The sequence below is a fragment of the Podarcis pityusensis genome, assembly GCF_964106645.2.
Source record: "Podarcis pityusensis genome assembly, chromosome: 17".
Taxonomy (NCBI): domain Eukaryota; kingdom Metazoa; phylum Chordata; class Lepidosauria; order Squamata; family Lacertidae; genus Podarcis; species Podarcis pityusensis.
Window position 1 is genome coordinate 19,156,071 of NC_138042.1, and position 21,957 is coordinate 19,178,027.

A 21,957-nucleotide genomic window follows, 5' to 3' on the forward strand; every position below is an offset into this window, starting at 1 on the left:
ACCACTAATACCATTCTAGTCTGCCTTGGTCAGAATACCACCCTTAGATTCGGCAAGTGCCCCTATTTTCCAGGGATGTCCCTGATTTAGAGAAGCCATCCCAGTTTCTGATTTGATCCTGGAATGTCACACTTTTCATTAAGATGTCCCTATTTTCATTGGATAAATGTTGGAGGGTATGGAGTTATCTGACCCCCCAAGCCATCTGAAGACAATCCTGTATAGGGAAGGAAGGTTTTTTAAAAAAAAGTTTCATGTTTTATTATGTTTCTATATATGTTGGAAGCTGCCCAGAGTTGCTTGGGCAACCCAGTTAGATGTGTGGGGTATGAATAGTAAAATTATCATTATGGAATGGGACTTCTTTATTTTAATCAGAGTAATGTTGGAGAGTATGCACTCTATTTTGCCTTTGCGTAAGGGCAATAGGGCGGCACCACGAGAGAGGGCCTTTTCTGCAGTGGCTCCCCATTTGTGGAATGCTCTCCCCGAGTAGGCTCACCTGGTGCCATATTTTTAGGCACCAGGCAAAAATGTTTCTCTATAACCAGGCCTTTGACTGATTAACAGCCTTTTAAATCTACACGGGTGGTGCTGTGGGTTAAACCACAGAGCCTAGGGCTTGCCGATCAGAAGGTCGGTGGTTCGAATCCCCGCAACGGGGTGAGCTCCCGTTGCTCGGTCCCTGCTCCTTCCAACCTAGCAGTTTGAAAGCACCTCAAAGTGCAAGTAGATAAATAGGTACTGCTCTGGTGGGAAGGTAAACAGCATTTCCGTGCGCTGCTCTGGTTCGCCAGAAGCGGCTTAGTCATGCTGGCCACATGACTGTACACCGGCTCCCTCGGCCAATAAAGTGAGATGAGCGCCGCAACCTCAGAGTCGGCCACGACTGGACAGGTCAGGGGTCCCTTTACCTTTACCTTATGAGTAGAAGAAGAAGAAGAAGAAGAAGAAGAAGAGTTTGGATTTGATATCCCACCTTTCACTCCCTTTTAAGGAGTCTCAAAGCGGCTAATTTTCTCCTTTCCCTTCCTCCCCCACAAAAAACACTCTGTGAGGTGAGTGGGGCTGAGAGACTTCAAAGAAATGTGACTGGCCCAAGGTCACCCAGCAGCTGCATGTGGAGGAGTGGAGACGCGAACCCTGTTCCCCAGATTACGAGACTACCACTCTTAACCACTATACCACGCTGGCTCTCACGCTGGAGTTATGGGTTTATTTTTGTTTCATTATGTATTTCGTGTTCTCGTTTTGCATTTTCATGTTGCGAACTGCCCTGGATGAAAGGCCGGGACTTTTTCCTTTTTGTTCAGCCAGAACTTGCCGGAATTCAGTTTTGGCACCTCTCAGGTGGGTGCCATTGCATTTCTAAGAGAACAAGGGTGCGTTCCGGCACCTCTTTTTCTAGAAAAAAACAGCACCGTGAAAGGCGGTACAGTCATACCTCGGGTTGAATGCGCTTCAGGTTGAGTGCTTTCGGATTGTGCTCTGTGGCAACCCAGAAGTAACGGAGCACCGCTCGCGCATGTGCAGACGTTCAAAATGACTTCTCACGCATGCGCGGAAGCGGCAAAACATGACCCACACATGCGCAGACATGCCGTCGCATCTTACGTTCCAATCAGGATGTGAACAGGGCTCCGGAACGGATCCTGTTCGCATCCCGAGGTACCACTGTATACAAATTTAATAAATACAAATGAAACGTGGAAGAACAACACTGCGTTTGTTGGCTCTTGACCACAGCAGAGGCCGGGCATTTTCTGTCGCCCTGGCTCCAGCTATTATATTAGAAAGGCATCGAGGGCATTGTCTGCTGCCGAATGTTTGCTTAGAAGGAATTCTAAAGGGATTTGTGTTCTCTTGTTTCATGAGCCCCCACGTTTTGATACTGACCTAAGTGGAAGCACAGCAGCTGGTCCTGTCCATCACTGCAAGCAAGTGTGAGGATTCCTGATTATACTTAGTACCCACAGCAGGGACAGTGGCTGAGAGGGACGTTGCAGCAAGCCGTGCTTCAACGGGAAGCCGCTACGAAGGAATATGCCTGCCTTTGGCTGAAGAAGACATATCCCTTTCTCCCTCCTGGATTAATCATGAAAGACGCTCTCAACATTCCACTGGTCCATTTCTTCACTCTTGCGGCCTTCAGCTTGGCTGAGAAATCTCCTAAAGGTTGGTGTAAGCTAATGTCCATCTTCTGTTTTCTTTGCCCCCAGTTTTATACTTGCTCCAAAGCCTGTGATCGATATACAAGCCGCAGAAATTTTCACGAGGGAACTCCTTTCTCCCAGCACTGCACCTTCGAAGGAGAACCGCTGTCTCTTTTGTGTTTACAAAACTGCCGTATCAGTGGCGCTGTGATGGAGGAAGGAATTTCTCTGGGCTGTTTGCGTGGGAAGGCTGATTATCCTCCGTATCGTGTTAAACAGAAGTGATAAGACAGAAACCTTTTTCCTGTGCTGTGAGCTGGAATATGCTCCAGCTAGCAATCCTTTGAGACTAAGTCCCACTGAACTCTGTGCGACTTGTAAGTAAATAGATAAGACTATCAGGCTGCATGCGATAAATCTTCAGAAGTGTGCCAGATAGGAAGATATAGGGATGCTTGAGGAATTTGATCTTTGCCCATTCAGTGCAAACTAACTGATGTGATTTGTATCTCCCAGACCAAGGTGTGGATTAGAATTTAACAGTGCAATTCTCTGCATGTTTGTAAGCCCTACTGTGTTCAACAGGGCTTTCCTCTAGTTAAGTTTGCACGGGACTGTAGCCTCATCTGTTTATCCACTGACTTTGGCACTCCGTGCATGATTCAGCTAAAAACAAAACAAAACAAAACAGAATACGTCAAATATTTAGTCTGAAAGCCCATATACAATTCACATTCAGAGAGAATACACATTTTAAAAGATGCATTGAAATACAGATCGATAGACAGATCTTCTCATCTGGCTATATATGTTTCATACACACAGATCCAAATATTCATTGCAGCCTTGTGAACAGTTAACAGCATTCAATTTCAGTCGGACCTATTCCTGCTTTATACCGTATTTTTCCATGTATAAGACACCCTCATGTATAAGATGCCCCCTATTTTGGGGGACTCCAAATTAAGAAAACACCCCTCAGCTCTACCCATGTATAAGACGAGCCCCAATTTTAAACCAAGTTTTTTGGTAAAAAACCTAGTCTTATGCATGGAAAAATACTGTATGTTTTATATCTATCTATGCATTTGAAGATGTGTAACTATATCTCTTAAATATATGCAGTTGCATAGAGTGTCACACCTCTATGGCGCATGATCCAGTTTAAACTTTGATGGACTTCAGTTTTTAATTTTCAGACTTCAGTTTGTAAATGATGACTTCAGCTGACATTTTACAGATCTGTTTAGGGCCCAAGTGACACATTCTGGAAGTTTGGTGATCCTTCCCCCATTATTCTCTTTTTTTTAAAGGCAACTCTGAGAGAGGTTGACATTGAAGAAGGAGGGCAAGTCGTAGAAAAGGAGGCTGCTTAACTTTCTATCTGTTCTGCAACTTTTGCATGTCGAGGACTCCCAAGACACCCCCAAATAAAAACACGGTGCACACATCCTTTTTGTTTTGGTTTTTGGCATAATTTTGGCCACAACTTTATTGAATTACAGTATGTGAGTGGTTGCTTAGGCATTGGTTAGCAACTATCTGTTACCACTTGGAGGTAGGAACAGAACTGACAACCGCACCCCTGCGGAAGTCAGTAAGGGAAAATTTTTTGGGGGAGATCGTAGAGCTGGGCGCCAGGCTCTTCCCTCTCCCCAAATGCTCCCAGGGGCTCTTGCATGGCCCTAGCCCCTTGCCAGGGGTTCGGACAAAAGCATGGCGAGCCCCTGGATTCCTTTAATGGAATACCATTGCAGCAGCAGCATTGGAGGGGCAGGCACAGCCAACCATACCCCTTCCACCAACCAAAAATTAAACAATGCCTAACCACAACCTTATAGGGGTGCGGGTGACGCTGTGGGTTAAACCACAGAGCCTAGGACTTGCCGATCAGAAGGTCGGTGGTTTGAATCCCCACAATGGGGTGAGCTCCCGTTGCTCAGTCGCTGCTCCTGCCAACCTAGCAGTTCGAAAGCACGTCAAAGTACAAGTAGATAAATAGGTACCGTTCGCCGGGAAGGTAAACGGTGTTTCCGTGTGCTGCTCTGGTTCGCCAGAAGCGGCCTAGTCATGCTGGCCACATGACCCGGAAGCTGTACGCTGGCTCCCTCGGCCAATAAAGCAAGATGAGCGCCGCAACCCCAGAGTCGGTCACGACTGGACCTAATGGTCAGGGGTCCCTTTACCTTTACCTTTAACCGCAACCTTACAAGTTGTGATGATTTGCTACACAGTAGGCAAAACTGAAATGGCACCAGCCAATCAGCCAAATGGTAAAATTCCTACCAGGCCCCTGCTCCAAAGCAAATGACCCCATGAGAGGCATAGCAAGGTCAGCGCGAACAAACCCTAAATAAAGTGAGGTTGGGCAGTAATCTGATGTGTGCAGCGAAAAGAGGAAGCTCAACCCTGCGCGCAGGGAACATATATAGCACCCCCATTAATCAAATAAAATTGCAACAATAAATTTCCCCCAGCAACAATTGAAGGTGTCCAATCAAATTGCTGGCCATCCAAACTAAGCCGCTCAGCAACAGGGGATGTCATGGTTGCTCCCACCACAACACGTGCTCCCCATGAAGGAGAACCCGCTTTGTCTGTTCAACACCGTCCCCATATTCGACTCCCCATGGCTTTCTCCCCTGTGAGAGAGAAATTTGGAGAGCCTGTACCTTTCCCTACTTAGCTGAGAAAGCAGATTGACAGGTGAACTTTTGGGTGGACATATAGCAGAAAGGGGATGCGGGTGGCGCTGTGGGTTAAACCAGAGAGTTTAAACCAGAGAGAACCCCAGAGTTGGTCACGACTGGACCTAATGGTCAGGGGTCCCTTTACCTTTACCTATAGCAGAAAGGGAAAGAGTTAGCAGCCACTTTTCTGCTCTTGGTTACTGCCTGCCAAGCTATGATTTTCATTTAAAAATTCCCCAAAGCACTGGATGAAGCAGATACTCAATTGCACGTAGCACAGAGGTTGGCCGCTAAGACCATGGGTTGTGCAAACAGTTTTTATCAGTTCAGGATGAACACTACTTATAAATTATTTTTCACATGGTGGGGGGGGGGGAAATGTGCTGGGAGGGAGATTTACACAAATATTTCAAAGAAGTGTTTGTATGAATTTAATTAAAATACTGGCGGTAAGATTGTGCCCACAATCCAACTGCATAATGCTGTCAACAGCTTTTGTAAATAGAACAGGCTGAGTCACAAGTTGAAAACATTAGCTCCTAATTAGCTGCCTGGCCCACGAAAACTGGTGCCATGGCAGATTTTGTTGTCTAAGCGCTAAGAAAGAAAGAGTTGTATCCAGCTAAATCATTGTGCATAAGGAACAACTTCCATGGGTACAGCAGAGGAGAAAATCCACTTTGCAAGTAAATTTTTATTCAGAATTTGTACAAAAAAAAAAGAAAAAAGAACTAACAAATACAAAAATAAACATTTTAACATAAATTATTCATCCTATTTTCATACTATACAAAAAGAAAGCATACAATCATACAAAAAATAATAATATAACCGTTAGGCTCTCCTTAGCCTTTGACTTCCCTTCACCCTTTTGGTAAGTATCAAATAAATCCCGGGTTGCGTAATTAGTTTATTAAAGTTTATAGTTATTAGCTGATAAAGTTTTTCTAATACCGCCAGTTCCTCCTATATATCCGTTCCAATATATTTCCAAAATTTACTCCAATTTTTTTGAAATTTCTGGTCGTCTTGGTCTCGTATTCTGCCTGTTAATCTATCTAGCTCGGCATAGTTGATCATTTTGACCTGCCAGTCACTTATGTTAGCAATAGTTTCTATTTTCCAGTTTTGTGCCAGCATAATTCTTGCGGCTGTGGTGGCATAGAGAAATATTTTTTTATCTTCATTTTTTATTTCCTTACCCATTATTCCCAGCAAAAAGGCCTCAGGTCTCTTGGGAAAAGTATATTTAAAAACTTTTTTAAGTTCATTATAAATTGCTTCCCAAAAAACCTTCACCTTGTTGCATTGCCACCACATATGGTAGAGGTCTCCCTCCACTTCACCACATTTCCAGCATGTCTTATTTTCTGATCTATAGATTTTAGCCAATTTTGCCGGCGTAAGATACCATCTATAGAGCATTTTCCAAACATTTTCTCTCAAACTCGTACAGGCCGTAAATTTAATGTCTCTATTCCACAATTTCAACCACTTTTCAAACTCGATGTTATAACCGAAGTCAATTGCCCATTTAATCATTGCCTCTTTGACTTCCTCGTCTTTTGTATGCCATTCCAGTAATATGTCATATAATTTAGACAATGTTTTGTTTTTGCCTTCTATTATTTCTATATTGAATTTTGATTTCTTCCACTTTGAGTGTGGAAATGATTTAGTAGCTGGACGCAACGCCCCAAAATGGATGGCATTCTTTCCTTAACTCTGCACGAAGGAATCGTGATCTCTCAAAGAAACACCCACACTTGAATTATTATTTTTCTTGAGAAAGCAAAAGGATGTCAGGCTTATGTGGATCATCATGTGTCACACAAGACTTTTAAGATGCAAACAAGCTGTCAAGAAAACCCTAGGAATGTCTTTTTTTGCAAAAAAATGGCTCAGTACAGAGCTCCAGTGAGAGAATGAATATTAGATCCCACATACCCTCCAACATTTATCCGATGAAAATAGGAACATCCTATTGTGGTTCGAGGACCCGATCCCCGCGTAGTGGAATGAAAACACGAGGACATGTGATATAAGGTTAATGGGCAAGAAAAGGCCACAACTTTATTGATTACAGCAAGTGAAAAGGTATTGGCTTAGGCACTGGATTACGTCAGCTGACTCCACCCCCTCAGAGAGGGGTGAGTCTAAAACAGGGGGGTTTATTCACCAGTAGGTGGAGCCTGTTGATGCTAATCCAACTATAAGCTCTCCCCTGATGTCACCGAGGGTCGTGCCATGGCCTCCCACCACACAGGCATCGGACAGAATACACGACCGCCGGATTCCTTTAACGGAATACCCAAAATTGAAGGCGCAGGCGATGGCCACACCTAGTCCTTCCACACACCACAACACATTATTCCAATGCCTAACCTACCCACCAATACCACGAAAGTTGTGACGATTGCTACGAGGTAGGCGAAAAAACCAAAAAGCCTAATGCTAAATGGAAAAATTCCTACCAGGCCCCCTGGACAACCAGGGCGACCAACCTAAGGTCCATAGCAAGGCCAAAAGAAAACTGAGACCCTGAGCTCTAAGGGAGTGGAGGGTGGGTGACTCGCGACGGGACGACGAAAAGTGAGGCCGGAAGGCTGGCGCCACAGCAATTTAGGCTGCTAAACACGCCCCCTCGCAGGCACCTGGTTGGGTGCCTGCCCGTGGGCGTGGGCGCCAGCCAGGTTAGTGGTAGGCAGGGGGCTAACGCCCCCTGCTTGAGGCGGAGTCCGGCTCCCGACCACAACCACTCCCCTCTCTTGCAGAGTCTTTCAATAATAATAATAATAATAATAATAATAATAATACAGTCAGACCTCAGAACTTGAATGTAATCCATTCCGGAAGACCGTTCGACTTCCAAAATGTTCGAGTTCCAAGGCACGGCTTCCGATTGGTTGCAAGAGCTTCTGCACTCAAGCGGAAGCTGCATCAGACGTTCGAGTTCTGAGGAATGTTTGAAAACTAGAACGCTTATTTCTGGCTTTTCGGGGTTCGGGAACTGAAACGTTTGGCAACAGAGGCGTTCAAGTTACGAGGTTTGACTGTAATAATAATACAGTGATACCTCTACTTACAAACTTAATTCGTTCCGGAGGTCCGTTCTTAACCTGAAACTGTCCTTAACTAGAGGAGCGCTTTCGCTAATGGGGCTTCTTGCTGCCGCTGTGCCGCCGGCACACGATTTCCATTCTCATCCTGGGGCAAAGTTCTCAACTCGAGGTAACTCTTCCAGGTTAGCGGAGTTTGTAACCTGAGGTACTTGTAACTTGAGGTACAGTACCACAATAATAATAATAATAATAATAATAATAATAATAATACCCCCACCCACCTAACTGGGTTGCCCCAGCCACTCTGGGAGGCTTTCAACATATATAAAAACATAATAAAACATTAAACAGTAAAAAAACCAGTTCCCTCTGCATGGCTGCTTCAGATGTCTTCTGAAGGTTGAATAGTTACATATCTCCTTGGCTTGGGGGCTGCGTAACTCCATACTCTCTAACACTGATGAAAATTGGGACGTCCTAAGGGAAAAGGACATTCTAGGATCAGATCAGAAAGTGAGACGGTTTCTGTAAATCTGGGACTGTCCCTGGAAAATAAGGACACTTGGAAGGTCTGGATCTCAAGGACCGCAGGGATCCCAAAGGATCCTTCCTCTTACCATCATGTGATCTGTTCCCTATGGCTGAAAACCTGAGTAGCGGTGGGTTGATCTCACCTACCGCAACCCCTGCTGAGTGGCGCTTAGAAAACCAAGCAACTGTCCCCCAAAATAATAAATAAATTCCAAAAATGCTCAGTCACTTTCAAGGCATTTCCAGACCCAGTTCAGATGACATCTTGTTTCTAAAGGATGTTCATCAGGATTGTGGCAGGATCTGGCTTCCTCACCAAGTGTGCCCTGAAACACCCTTCCCTGACTGCTGCTGTATTGTCAGCTGATGCTGAGACTTTGGTGACGACGGTGGCAGCAAAGGAGCGTCTCTCTTCTCCCTTTTTGCCCACTCGCTTTCATTTTTAATGGTGGCAGGGAGACAGGAAGAGGCAGCCCTCCTGCCATTGCATAAATAAATGGGTGGGAGGAGAAGGGACATTCAAAGGGGAAGGGAGTTCTCCAGCTTGGATTACAATCTAAGCCAGAGAAGAACTTTCAAGGGGGGAGGGTGCCCAGTTCAGAATATTGGTGCGCTTTATGGTGCGCTATATTTGTATCCTGAACTGGTCTCTGGCAGGGCTGTCTTAAGCATATCTGGCACCGTGGTGCAAAGCTCCCTCCAATGCCCCCCCCCCCGTTTCCCAGAGTTGTCAACCTTTTTTTTAAGGACAGCGCTGCCGGTGGGGCTGGAGGAGGCGAGCAGCGGCTGGAGGGTGGTGGGCAGGGGCTGGATGCGGCGGCTCCCAGCTCAGCTGGCTGCTTCGTGCCACGGTGGCCACGGCAGACGGAGGCTCCGGGCGCGGTGCTGCTTCGGCACAGCATGGCAGAGGCGGGCAAGGGTGGCAAGCTGATGCCAGGAGGCACCACGTCCAGCCTCCACCTCTTCCCTGGCGCCCTCCAGAACTTGGTGCCCTGGTGCCCCACGCCACTAGCCTTTATGGGTAAGATGCCCCTGGGACATTTTGCAACAACATCCCTGGCAATGACAAGGAGCTGCAGTTCCCAGCCTACTCCTGCTGAGCAAACCTGCAAGTTATGCCTTTGCAATCACATATTTTGTTCTCTTCTTTTATATATACATATAATTTTTTATTGGTTTTACATAAACTTTATACATTTTAACTTTAACCATTTCAAAACATTAAAATAAAATGGTTATATCGAACCTTCGGACCTCCCCCCCCCATCGGAATCTCTGTTACGACCGAGCTGATAAAACTCATCCCCCGGTCGAGTCCTTCGGAATCCCCTCCAACAATAATTAACGACCTGAGCCTTTGATGAGGCCTCCAGGCATGTTCCCATTACGCAGGGAATCAAAGCAGCAGAAGTGATGAGATTTATGGCTACATCGCTAAGAGTTTTATGGCTAGCTACGCAGACAGAAAAGCAATCATCCTCTCTCTGTGAGAGCAGAGAGCAACCGAAACAAACAAAGGAACAGGAAACCAGTAACGTCACATCCGTCTCCTGTCTTCCATGAGACTTCCAGCAGTCTGGAATGTGTGGAATGCAAAACAGAGTCTTGTGACTCCAAAGCACTGCACAGTGGCAAACAAACTAACACCTCCATGGGTTTCCTTTTCCAAAGAAAATATATTCTTTCTCCTTTTTCTGCACCTTTTACCATTATCTATCTGTTATATATTCAAAGTTTCCAAAGTTCATTTCACATTACAAGTGTCATTATATCCCTGCCAATGATTTTAACTGTTTACGATATACAATATATGATATACGATATACAATATACAATATCTTTATTGTCATTGTCCCATGCAGAACAATGAAATTGAAAAACTACATAAAACTACATAAAAACTACATAAAACATTCAAAAATGTTTACAGTGGTCTTTTAAGTATATTAAAAATTATTCCAGTCTTTTAAAAATACTTGATATTCCTGGTTTCTGATCTGTCCCATCGGTCTCTCCATTTCTGCATACTCCATCAGTTTAGTCTGCCATTCTTCTCTGGTCAGCACTTCTCTCTCCTTCCATCTCTGGGCTAGAAGCATTCTCGCTGCTGTCGTTGCATACATAAACAGTCTCTTGTCTTCTTTTGGTATCTCTTCACCTATTATACCTAGCAAAAAAGCTTCTGGGGTTTTTTAAACAAAAGTTTTATTTCTTTTTCTAAAAAAAATAAAAAATATTGACAATTTTCACATAACAAATTATTCAAACAAATCATCTTCATTATTCGCCCGCATTTTTCCCTCCCACCTCCTCCCCAACAAACCCTCCCTCCCTCCCCCCTACGACTTCCCTCAGCTCCTCTTTCTGATTTCTCAACCAACCAATTTTAACTTCTGCATATTATAAAATTGTATACATCCTTATATTATCTATCTACTATGTTAAGCCTCAATAAATTTGTGGATGTTTATTCAAAACCTGCCAAGGAGTCCAACTAAACAAAAGTTTTCTTAAACATTTTCTTTAACTCATTGTGTATCATTTCCCAGAAGCCTTTTACCACTCTACAAGACCACCACATATGGTAAAAGGTACCCTCTTTCCCTTTACATTTCCAACACAGATTTGAACTAGTTCTATACATTTTCACAATTTTACTCGGTGTTAGGTACCAACGGTACATCATTTTCATATAGTTTTCCTTCAACGAACAGCCTGCTATATTCATATGTTACTTTTTTAGTGGCAATCTTTAAAAACAAATCCTCATTGTTATGTACTGAAGTTCTCACCCTGGGCCAGCAGGGGAATACTATAGATAGTTTTCACTCAGGTCCACATATGCAAATAAGGGATCAAAAGTGACGTTCAGTGATTGGATAGTTACAGAAAGTTGTTACAGTTATGTTGTACTGGAGCTCTATATAAGCAGGCTGGCTGAACCCTTCAGTTCAGTTCGGTTCTGGCCTGTGAATAAACAAGAGCTGTTTGAAGAATCGCTGTGTTGTCTGATATGTTCACCCACAATTTAGCACTCATTACTGAGGATTTCATTAGTGGGATCTCAGGTGGAAGCTGGAGACCCAAACCAGCATGTTACTAGACCCATTTGAATGCATGCCAGGGAACAGATAAAACTGAGAAAAAATCCAACCGTTAGGTTCGACCATCCCTGATCCAGGTCTCATCCATGCTTAGGGCTTTCTAAGAGACAGATGTTTTGACTCTCAAGCGTAAACTTGCCTCACTCATGATGCCCATTTGGTAATTTATCTGTAAGGAGGGCAGTGTTTTAGCATCCTTGGATGGTCAGGGGATTCTCCCAGCTGCTTGTAGCATTCTCTGTTGTGTGCTGTAGAGAAAGTGCAAAATGGATCTGTCAGCAATATCTAATTTGCCCGGCACTGGTAGGATGTCTTTGGCAAACATACATTGAAAGAATTGTTTGCTGTGTGCCTTTGTACGCCAAGAAAAGGAAAAAGAATTCGCAGGAGGCGCCCTTTTGATCTCCATTAATCATAACTTTGTGGCAAGATATAAAAGTATTTACAGTTCTCCAAGGCCTTGGATTAAACAGGGTGATATATATATATATATATATATATATATATGTATTTGTCAGCTGTCTCACAAAATCTGCTACACCTCCAAAGAAAAAGAAGCGAAGTATGCCCTGTATTTGGGAAAGGGGGGAGAAAGTCAACTTTGTTTGCATTTTAACGAGAAAGTACCTCATTCGAACCTTGCAAAATGGAATACAACTACCTGTCAAGTAAGAAATTCTCCTAATTTTCTGGTGCAGTTCTCTGACCAAATAATGTAAATACAGGAAGGTTTACATAAAATTGCCCCCATTCAAGGAAATATCACTAGAGCGCATCATATTAGGGAAAAACACTAGGCAAAAAATGTGCATATTATTAGTCAAAACAGCATAAAATGGATTATTAGGAGATGTTTGCATCAAAATGCTGATGCCAGTTCTTATCTCTGAAGTTCTAAATGGCCTAGGCCTAGGGGGCATCTTCTGCCGCAGTAGATTCATCTTCTACACTTAATATTTTTTAAATGAGGTCTTGCTCATTTCTACCATTTTAGGTTTTGCACACATCAGCAATTAACTGAGAATGGCATTGCAAAATTTGGAGGAGTGCCAGTTTCAGAGAAGTGTGGTTTTTGAAGGATGGCTGTCTTTCAATTCATACATTGCTTTGTAAAGTGTGCATTGGGTAGGATTGCCTTTAAAACTGAACTGAACGGGGGGGGGCACCAGGGGCGCATTGGAAGATGGCCGACAATACCATCTCTCCGGCTCACACAAGGTAATTAAGAGGCTGATATGGGAGTATGCAGCTTCCCTTGTTGCCCCAAGGACATGGGGAACACTGCCTTGCCTGCTGTGGCCATAAATCACCCCCGGATTCGAAAGAAGAGGGTGAGGCTACTAAGCACAAAGCCCTTGTGTGGGTCCGGCTCTTCCGGACGCTGTCTCTGATCACGCACTGGCTGCAGCAGCTTGAAATAAACAATTAGAAAGAAGCAAATGCGCATATTTCAAGTGAAGAACGGGAGTGAAGACTGCTAATTGAAGTGACCTCTGTGAAAGTAGAGCGACGGGTTGGATTTAACGGAATATAGCATGAAGAAGATACATCAAAGGTTCAGTATGTCAGAGCGGGACTGGATGGGGGGGAAATTTTTTTTCCTTTTCTTCTATGTGATTAACCAATAACCCCTCCCCAAGAAAGAACCGTCGCATAACTGACCTAAGCAGGATGATTAAAAACTGTGTGGAAATGAATTACTAACCAAAAGTTTGGCTTATGGAGATCGAGAAAAGAACAAGGGCTTTTGATGACGCAGCAATAAAAAGGGAGTCACCATCTTGGCAGGTTCTGTCGAAAGATTGATGATTGGGAGGAGGAAGCTTTGTTTTCATATTGGCTTTCTGGCAGAACCTCCTCAGAGGACTGAGAAAGGGAGTGACAGACCTGTGAAAATTTAACGAGTAGACGGTAAGAGTGTTTTTCTTTATGGAAGTGATGAAATACGGTAGCCATCTGAATATAACTCTTGGACGAATAGAAAAACCCACACAGGATTATAAATTTGTTTCAACCCGCTTGTGGAGACTATCAGAGGTCACAAAGACAAAGAGAAAGGAAAAATATATGAAAATAACAAGAAGAGATGTGAAAAACAACAAGAAAGGATTGGATAGAATTGTGAACATTATTTGGACGGATTTGTGGACATTAAAGCAGCAGCAACAAGAGGATTGGATCCCTTTCGGAACTTGAAATATGGGTACCCCCAACAAAAAATTTAAAATTCGGCTTTGTAATTTGGAATCTATGTGATTTGATTTGATTGGTCTGTTAATAAAAATTATTTTTTTTAAAAAAATAAAACTGAACTGAACGGAATTTCTCCCTCATCCCAAATTACCTGATTGTCTCTTCATTGTCCTTCATCTTGATAACTTTCAGTTGGGTGTAACTGGTTTTGTCTTCTAATTTGCCCTGAGGGCTTGCTTTGTGCATAAAAGACAGGTATATTTCTTTTGAGTGAACTCAAGAGTCTACCATGAACGTGACTAGTGTTCTTAAGCCATCTTTCTTTTTCCTCCTTCTGTTTGCAGCGCCCATCATCGCCGCTTCTCTTGAAACAGTGGATGCCCAAGTCGAAGAGGTGGCCATCTTTGAGTGTGTAGTCGAGGCTTATCCTCAGGCAGAGATCACATGGACTCGCAATAACATTCCCATCAGGTAAAAATTACGTGGGCAAAAGATGTTGGCATCGCCACAAATGAATTAGCGAAAACCCATGCAAAAATACTGTTATAGATTTAAGGAGGGGACCCCTCCCTAAATCCTAGAAATTAATAAATGCTAGGATTTGGGTTATTTGGGATATGAAAGCAGAATGCAAGCTGCAGAGGAAATCCTGGCCTAGCTTATGCAAAACAACATGACTGAGCTACAGTGATCAAAAGAACAATCCATTAACAATACGAGAGAACTCCTTCTCCCTTGCCCGGAGCATAGCTGTCAACTTTTTCCTTTTTTTGTGAGGAATCCTATTCGGAATAAGGGAATTTCCCTTAAAAAGGGGGGAAAGTTGATAGCTATAGCCCTGAGGTGTGAACAGAGAGTGGGGATTTGGAAGGTTGCCAGGGTAACTGCTCTGGGAGCAAGGGTGGCTGAGAGGAAGGAGGAGGAAGAAGAGCTGAGAGCCATCTTGGGCAGGTTGGCTGAAGGGTGCCTGCACTGCTTTGCGGGTTACCAGCACCTCTTGAAAGGACTATGGTGTAAGATCTGGACTCCTTCCAAATAAAATAAATATTTTATTCATTCATTCAATTTATACACCACCCTATGCCCGGAGGTCTCAGGGCGGTTCACAAACAAGACCACAACATATAACATCAAACCAAAAACAATAACTCAATTAACGCCCCCCCCCAAAGAGCCACATTCTAAAAGGAGATTTGATGTCAGTAAGATCAACCACAGGCCTGGTTAAAAAGGAATGTTTTTGCCTGGCGCCTAAAGGTGTGTATTGAAGGTGCCAGGCGAACTTCCCTGGGGAGAGCATTCCACAGACGGGGAGCCACTGCAGAGAAGGCCCCGTTCTCGTGTTGCCACCCTCCGGACATCTCGAGGAGGAGGCACACGAAGGAGGACCTCAGAAGGCGATCTCAGGGTCCAGGTAGGTTCACATGGAAACAGGCGGTCCTTGAGGTATTGCGGTCCTGAGCCATTTAAGGTTTCATAGGTCAAAGCCAGCACTTTGAATTGGGTGAATAAACCATTTTTTCTTCATGCCACGACGGTCTCCACACATTTTTGAAAAAAAGAAAATAGGTGTATGCCTATTTCACATATCTGAATGTGATAAGCCCACATTTCTCAACAAGTGAATAAGCTCAGGTCTGTAACGTGCATCTTTTAAAATGCCCCCTTTAATGCACTTAAATGTATTTTTCAGGTTCTTTGACACACGGTATAGCATAGAAAAAAATGGGCAGCTCCTGACCATTCTGAGTGTGGAGGAAAGTGATGATGGAGTCTATTGCTGCACTGCAAACAATGGCGTAGGGGTACCGGCAGAAAGATGTGGGGCATTGCAGGTGAAAATGAGTGAGTATACACACGCCATACTGAACGTAAAGTTGGTTTTGTCCTCACATGGAAAAGAAAACAGGGCACAATATATTATTTGCCTTAATACTATATGGACTCAACTACACTAGTAAAAAAAAAAGTTATAAATGTGTTATAACACCGTGGCACTGTGAAATTTTCTATTGTGAGCTTTAAAACGTTTTTTCCCCAGAGCGTTTTTTAATAGCTGTGTAGATGGCAGCCTTTGTTTCAGTCTCTTTCTGCCCTTGTGATTTGGGACATGGTTATGAATTGCTCATAGCTGTGGCAGTTGCCTCATGAGACACCCAACATCAGGGATGCGTAGTCAGGATAACTTACAGTGAGTCAGTATAGTGTAGTGGTTAAGAGCGGTAGTCTCATAATCTGGTGAACTGGGTTTGATTTCCCGCTCCTCCACATCCAGCTGCTGGGTGACCTTGGGCTAGTCACACTTCTCTGAAGTCTCTCAGCCTCGCTCACCTCACAGAGTGTTTGTTGTGGGGGAGGAAGGGAAAGGAGGGTCTGGAATGCTTTCTAAAGGCACCGTGTCAGCCAGCTGCCATTCCGGTTCTGCCTCCTTGTCTCCCATTATTTCCCAACTTTTCCCTCATCTGCCTCTGAGCTGTGACCTCCCACAAACCCCTGTTGTAAATCTATACTGTCTCCCTCTTCCTCCTCCCTGGAAGTGTCAGCCTGGGGAGGCGGTCTCCACCATTCCTCCCCTGCCCAGTCCCTGACAGGGGTTTAGGGAAACCTTTGTTTCTGCTCTGAACTAGAAGAAAGTGAATATACCTATAGCACAAATAGTGAGAGGAAAACAGGGCTGTTGTCTCCCCCGCCCTCCTTTTTATAGTCTTACTTGACTTTTGAATATGTGGCAGCTATTGCTATCTCCATCTCATTTTGACCTTTTTTGTTTTAGAACCCAAAATAACCCGCCCACCTTCCAATGTGAAAGTAATAGAAGGTCTGAAGGCTGTTCTTCCATGCACTACGATGGGGAACCCCAAACCTTCAGTATCGTGGATCAAAGGAGAAAATGTTATAAAGGTGAGCAACCCGTTTCAGGTGTGAGTGGTGGCTCTGGGTTCAAAATACCCTTATTGACCCATCGTCTGAAAGCTCCTTAGCCCTGGAGTAAAACAAATCCCTTCCTTTCTCACTCTGGGCCTTTTTTTGTGGCAGGAAAATGCTCGGATTGCTATTCTTGAATCAGGCAACTTGAGGATTCATAATGTTCGAAGAGAAGACAGTGGCCACTATTGGTGTATGGCAAAGAACAGCCTTGGGACGGCGTACTCAAAGCCTGTAACTTTGGAAGTGGAAGGTGAGTGATCCATAATAATAATAATAATAATAATAATAATAATAACAACAAATTTTTAATTATACCCCGCCCTTCCCGGTTCAAAAACCGGGCTCATAGCGGCTAACAACAAATTTAAAACACTTTAAAATACTTAATTATAAAAGCAGCATAAAATACAGTATAAAAACATGAATAACATTAAAATTCAAAAATAAAAAATCAGTTAGATAATCCCCAGGGCTAGCTAGCTGAGTTGGTCCTACTTGGGCCAGCGAGGAGGCCAGGGGAGAATTAGCTGTGGAGTCTCAGAGTGGGTGATATTCATAAAAGGGGAAGGGGAGGGAAGGGAAGGGAAATAAAAGATTAGGCTGAATTCAAATAAAAGGCCAGGCGGAATAGCTCTGTCTTACAGGCCCGACGGAAGGAGATTAAATCCTGAAGGGCCCTAGTCTCATGGGACAGAGCATTCCACCAGGTCGGAGCCATCACTGAAAAGGTGGTGGAGGATAATCTGACTTCCTTAGGGCCCGGGACCTCTAAACTATGATTATTCATGGACCTTAAGGTCCATCTATAGACTCAACTTTGGATCCAATGTCCATTTGGAAGAAAGACCTTGGGATATTGAGCCTAAAGACTAGCCTAGTTTTCAGGAGGGAACTGAAAGTGAACCACTCAGTCTATTCTGGGAAGCTCAGCTTTGTTACTATGGAAATTCTGAATAAAGAAACTTTTCTAGGAACATACATTTGGGGATTCCTCTCATGCCATTGCTACTAGCAGGGTGTAAATTAGAGCCGTTCTAAGATATTTTGGGGTGATGGGTAACATCCGAATGGAGTCTTCTGTGAAGGTGCCAGAGAATGAGATCACTTCGATTCCACTGATATGTTGCCTTTCTGACAAGGCACTCGAGGCAAATAAGCAGTTTTGTAATATGAAAATAAACAAATGCTGCAAATGATAGAACAACAGAGGTCTCTCGGGCTGACTAATGGTCTCTTGAGGAGCTCGTGACACAAGGTCCCTGGCTTGAACCTCTTCATTTTTGCACTCTTGCAGGGCACACAGGTCTTAGGTACCCTAGGAAAGGTAGGGGAGAAGGTACCTCAACAGTTATCTCAATAGTTCCATCAAGAAGTTATGGCATGTACACGCTGCCCTAGATTCCCTAATTTCTGCCTTTCTTCAGAAATTATATGGTTACTGTCAGCCCTGAAGCTGCTCCACCATTGCTTCCAGGAACATCTACAACATGGGTGGGGAAATCTGTGGCCTTCCTGAAATGTAGCTGGAACAGAACTCCCATAATCCCTGCCCACTGTCCCTGCTTGTCTGGGCTAATAGTAGTTGGAGTTATGCAGACAGTTGGAGTTCTACAGGTTCCCCATCCTAATCTAGATCTTCCAGCCACGGGGACTAGACCATACTAGCAGCCCATCCTTCTACGTCACTAACATGCCACATAATCATATTAGCAATGATACGTAATCACACGGTCTGAAAAGAACTGAATATGCTGTGAGACGCAGGTGGCGCTGTGGTCTAAACCACTGAGCCTAGGGCTTGCCGATCAGAAAGTCGGCGGTTCGAACCCCCGCGACAGGGTGAGCTCCTGTTGCTCGGTCCCTGCTCCTGCCAACCTAGCAGTTTGAAAGCACGTCAAAGTGCAAGTAGATAAATACGTACCGCTCCGGCGGGAAGGTAAACGGCGTTTCCGCGTGCTGCTCTGGTTCGCCAGAAGCGGCTTAGTCATGCTGGCCACATGTCTGCGGACAAACGCCGGTTCCCTCGGCCAGTAAAGCAAGATGAGCGCTGCAACGCCCGAGTCGTCTGCGACTGGACCTAACGGTCAGGGGTCCCTTCACCTTTTATACTGTGAGAACAATGACAGAGATAGAAGCAAACACACCTTATGGGTAATGTATAAGTGGAACCAGAATCAGCAATTTCTAGGCAGTAGCCATTGGCTTTTATCTCTCTAAATGAGCCTTCATGTCCTCAATCCAATATTAATTGGCAGAACCTTCTGACTGTAGCTGGGGAGGAAGCATCTTGAGGTCCATCTTGGGCACTCTGCCATGTTGGACCCCTGGCGACTACAGTGGTACCTTGGTTATCAAACCTAATCTGTTCTGGGAGTCCATTCAACTCCTGAAACTGTTCAAAAACCAAGGTTGGGCTTCCGATTGGCTGCAGGAACTTCCTGCACTCAAGCGGAAGCCGCGTCGGACCACTGCAGAGGGGCCTGGTGGGGTTCAGCCCCTCACGATTGGGGGGGCTCAGCTCCTTTCCCCCATACTTTGGGGCGAGGTGAAGTAAGGCGTCTTCAGCCCCATAGGAGCTGGAGCCTATGATCACCACCCAACCAACCACGACTGCTCTCAGTCTTCTCTTCTTCAGGCTTAACATAAATATGCCTACATTTACAAAAATAAGAAAGTTTTTATTTTTATGGTACTTCCAGCTGTGACTACTTTCCCCTGTGCATAAGCATTCATATTTGATAATGAGTATACCAACTAACCTTGCCCATCTCTCTTTAATACTTTCCTATAGATTTTTATTATTATTTGAAGTTGGCAGCACTTTTACAACAATTTATTTGCTTCTAAATGTACAAAATATTCAAATTCTGAACACTATGTCCTTGATACATTCCTCCCCCGCACTTAAATGATTTCTTAATTTATAAAACTGCCACTAATGGGGACGGTCTGCTTCAAAATAATCTTTTTAATTCGCTCCGATTAATGCACAGACTGTTCTGCTGTATGTTGCAAAATCATACAAATATGACGCTTCACTCGAAGGGTTTATCTGCTTGCAGTACTGGAATGCTCATTCTAAATAAACAATGACGAAAGGGATACAGACTAAAGGCCTTAAAAGTCTTCTGCAGATGTTCCAAACTTGCATTGCTTCCCCCCTTAAGGAATTATGATATTTTAACACAGCTTCTGTTTTAATTCTGCCTCCTATCAAAATTAAGCATTGTACTTAAGATGCGGTCATGGCAGTAAGTAATTTGGTAGGGTTTTTTTTTAAAAAAATAAATACATAAATTGTGACATATGCAGGGCTTGTTTGTTTGGAGAACTTGGAACATTGATCTCTTTTATCAATTTCTTTGTTGTGCAGCTCTTAATGAGAGAAATGCAACAGACGGAGGTATTTTCAGACCATGTGTGCTGTGTTTTAGTGATTATAGCAGTAATGATCTTTGCCGTGGCAATATTCCAACCCGTCAACTCTGTTTGGTTGATGGAACTAACAACAGCTCCATGGAACTGATGGAGGAAAGAGAACATACGGGAAATTTGGCATGGGCGAATCTTGCAAGCCACTGTATACTCAGTAGAACCCCATTAATCAAACACGATTTAATCTAAACACCACGTTGCGCAAGTTCATTCTGTGCGTTCACTGTGTATTCACCCCACAGAGCAGTATAAATGTAACCTCGCGTGGCTGGCATACCCATTTATCCAAATTTCCAATTATCTGAATGATTTGGAAGTCAGCCAGGATAAATGGCTGCGCATACCTCATTGGGAAACGGCTCCCCCTCGCACACACAATCTGCATGGTTTAACAAAGTGCATGTCTTAAACAGGGGCCTTTGTAACAACGATGATAATGCATGTGGGTGTCACGAAGCTGTGGCAGTCTCAGAACCTCACGGTCATCCGCAGGACTGTGCTCTCCACATTACAAAATCCAGAGAAACTAGAGAACTCCTTGGGCTCAGTCCAGTGTGCAACAAAAAGCAAAGTCTGTGTGAAAAGGACTTGATATGTGGGCATGAATGATGGCACCTAAATGACTTCAGCAGATCTATTCTGGAAAACAGCCACGCAAGAAATATGTAAAATAACTAAGCAAGTATTAGACATCACCCCAGAATTGGCCCTACTAAACATCTTCCAAGACAATGATGCCCATTTACACCACAAAGAACTCATAACCCACCTACTTTCAGCAGCCAGAAACACCATAACCAGACACTGGAGAGACCTGTCAGGAGTAAGCATGGACCAATGGTACCAAATAGTATGGGAAACAGCCCTACTAGAAAAATTAACCAATAAACTGAATCTGACACGGGGACAAACAGAAGAAGACGCCTTTACCCCGGTATGGCTCCCCTTTATCACATACACAGCCCAACAAGACAATGACAATAATCCACCAACAGCATACAAATCAATATGGCTAACCTGATCCAAAACACCCACCCACCCCACTCACACACGAAAACAAAGAAACAATCACACCCTAGGCCAACCCCAACCTCTCTCACCACCAAAGGAACACAAGTGAACAGCACAAGCAACGCTGACACCAAACCCTACATACATTAAGCATAACAGAAACATCGCCACCCGACCCCACCCCCACCCATCGTCCCTCCCTCCACCCCTTCTTTTTTTCCTCCCTCCCCCTAATGTCTCAACAAATGAAACGGATTTGTAAAAATGTTACACGGAAAAAATATTAGAGACATTACACTTACTTCTGTAAAACAAGAAAATCTTTTAAAAAAAAGAAAAAGAAAAAAGCAGATCTCGAAAGCTACCCCCCTCCCCCCCGCTTAATCATTAGACCTTGGCAGGGGACCTGCAAGAGCTGCAACCTTCACAATGAAGCTCAGAGAAAGGAGAAGGTCCTTTAGCTTCCCGGTCTCTTCTCTGGACCACGACCATGTCTCTTGACTGTCGTGTTTCTTCTCATGCACCCAAGTTGGCCCCGAATTCCTTGCTTAGTGGAGTTAGATAAATGCCTGCATTAAACTTGAGGGCAAGTCGCTTCTCAAGTTGTTCAGTGTGTATCTCCAAACCCTCATTTGCTGTGTTAACAGAATGTTGGGCTTGGAACAGGGGGAGGTTTTTTGTATGTGGAAGTTGGCAGTGAGAGGGTACTTAATATTTCCCACGCGAGCCAGTTCTCCCCCGGAAAGGGCTGCATCTGGTTATTTTTGCCCCCTCAGCTGGCTTGATTTCAGTGCTGGAGACCAGTAAGGAAAAATAAATCCATACAGCCTGGGGTGCATTTGCAGGGGAG

General features: G+C 44.1%; 1 protein-coding gene across 1 annotated transcript in view; it reads left to right on the forward strand.

Annotated features, from left to right (window-relative positions):
* Positions 1-1,857: 1,857 nt before the first annotated feature.
* MUSK (muscle associated receptor tyrosine kinase) overlaps positions 1,858-21,957 on the forward strand; it is a 60,639-nt gene continuing 40,539 nt past the window's right edge. Inside the window, exons 1-5 of the mRNA XM_080988550.1 lie at positions 1,858-2,175; positions 14,078-14,204; positions 15,427-15,578; positions 16,507-16,634; positions 16,770-16,911. Of these exons, the coding sequence (XP_080844676.1) occupies positions 2,097-2,175; positions 14,078-14,204; positions 15,427-15,578; positions 16,507-16,634; positions 16,770-16,911 (628 nt within the window). The 5' untranslated portion in view covers positions 1,858-2,096. The remainder of the gene's footprint in view (positions 2,176-14,077; positions 14,205-15,426; positions 15,579-16,506; positions 16,635-16,769; positions 16,912-21,957) is intronic.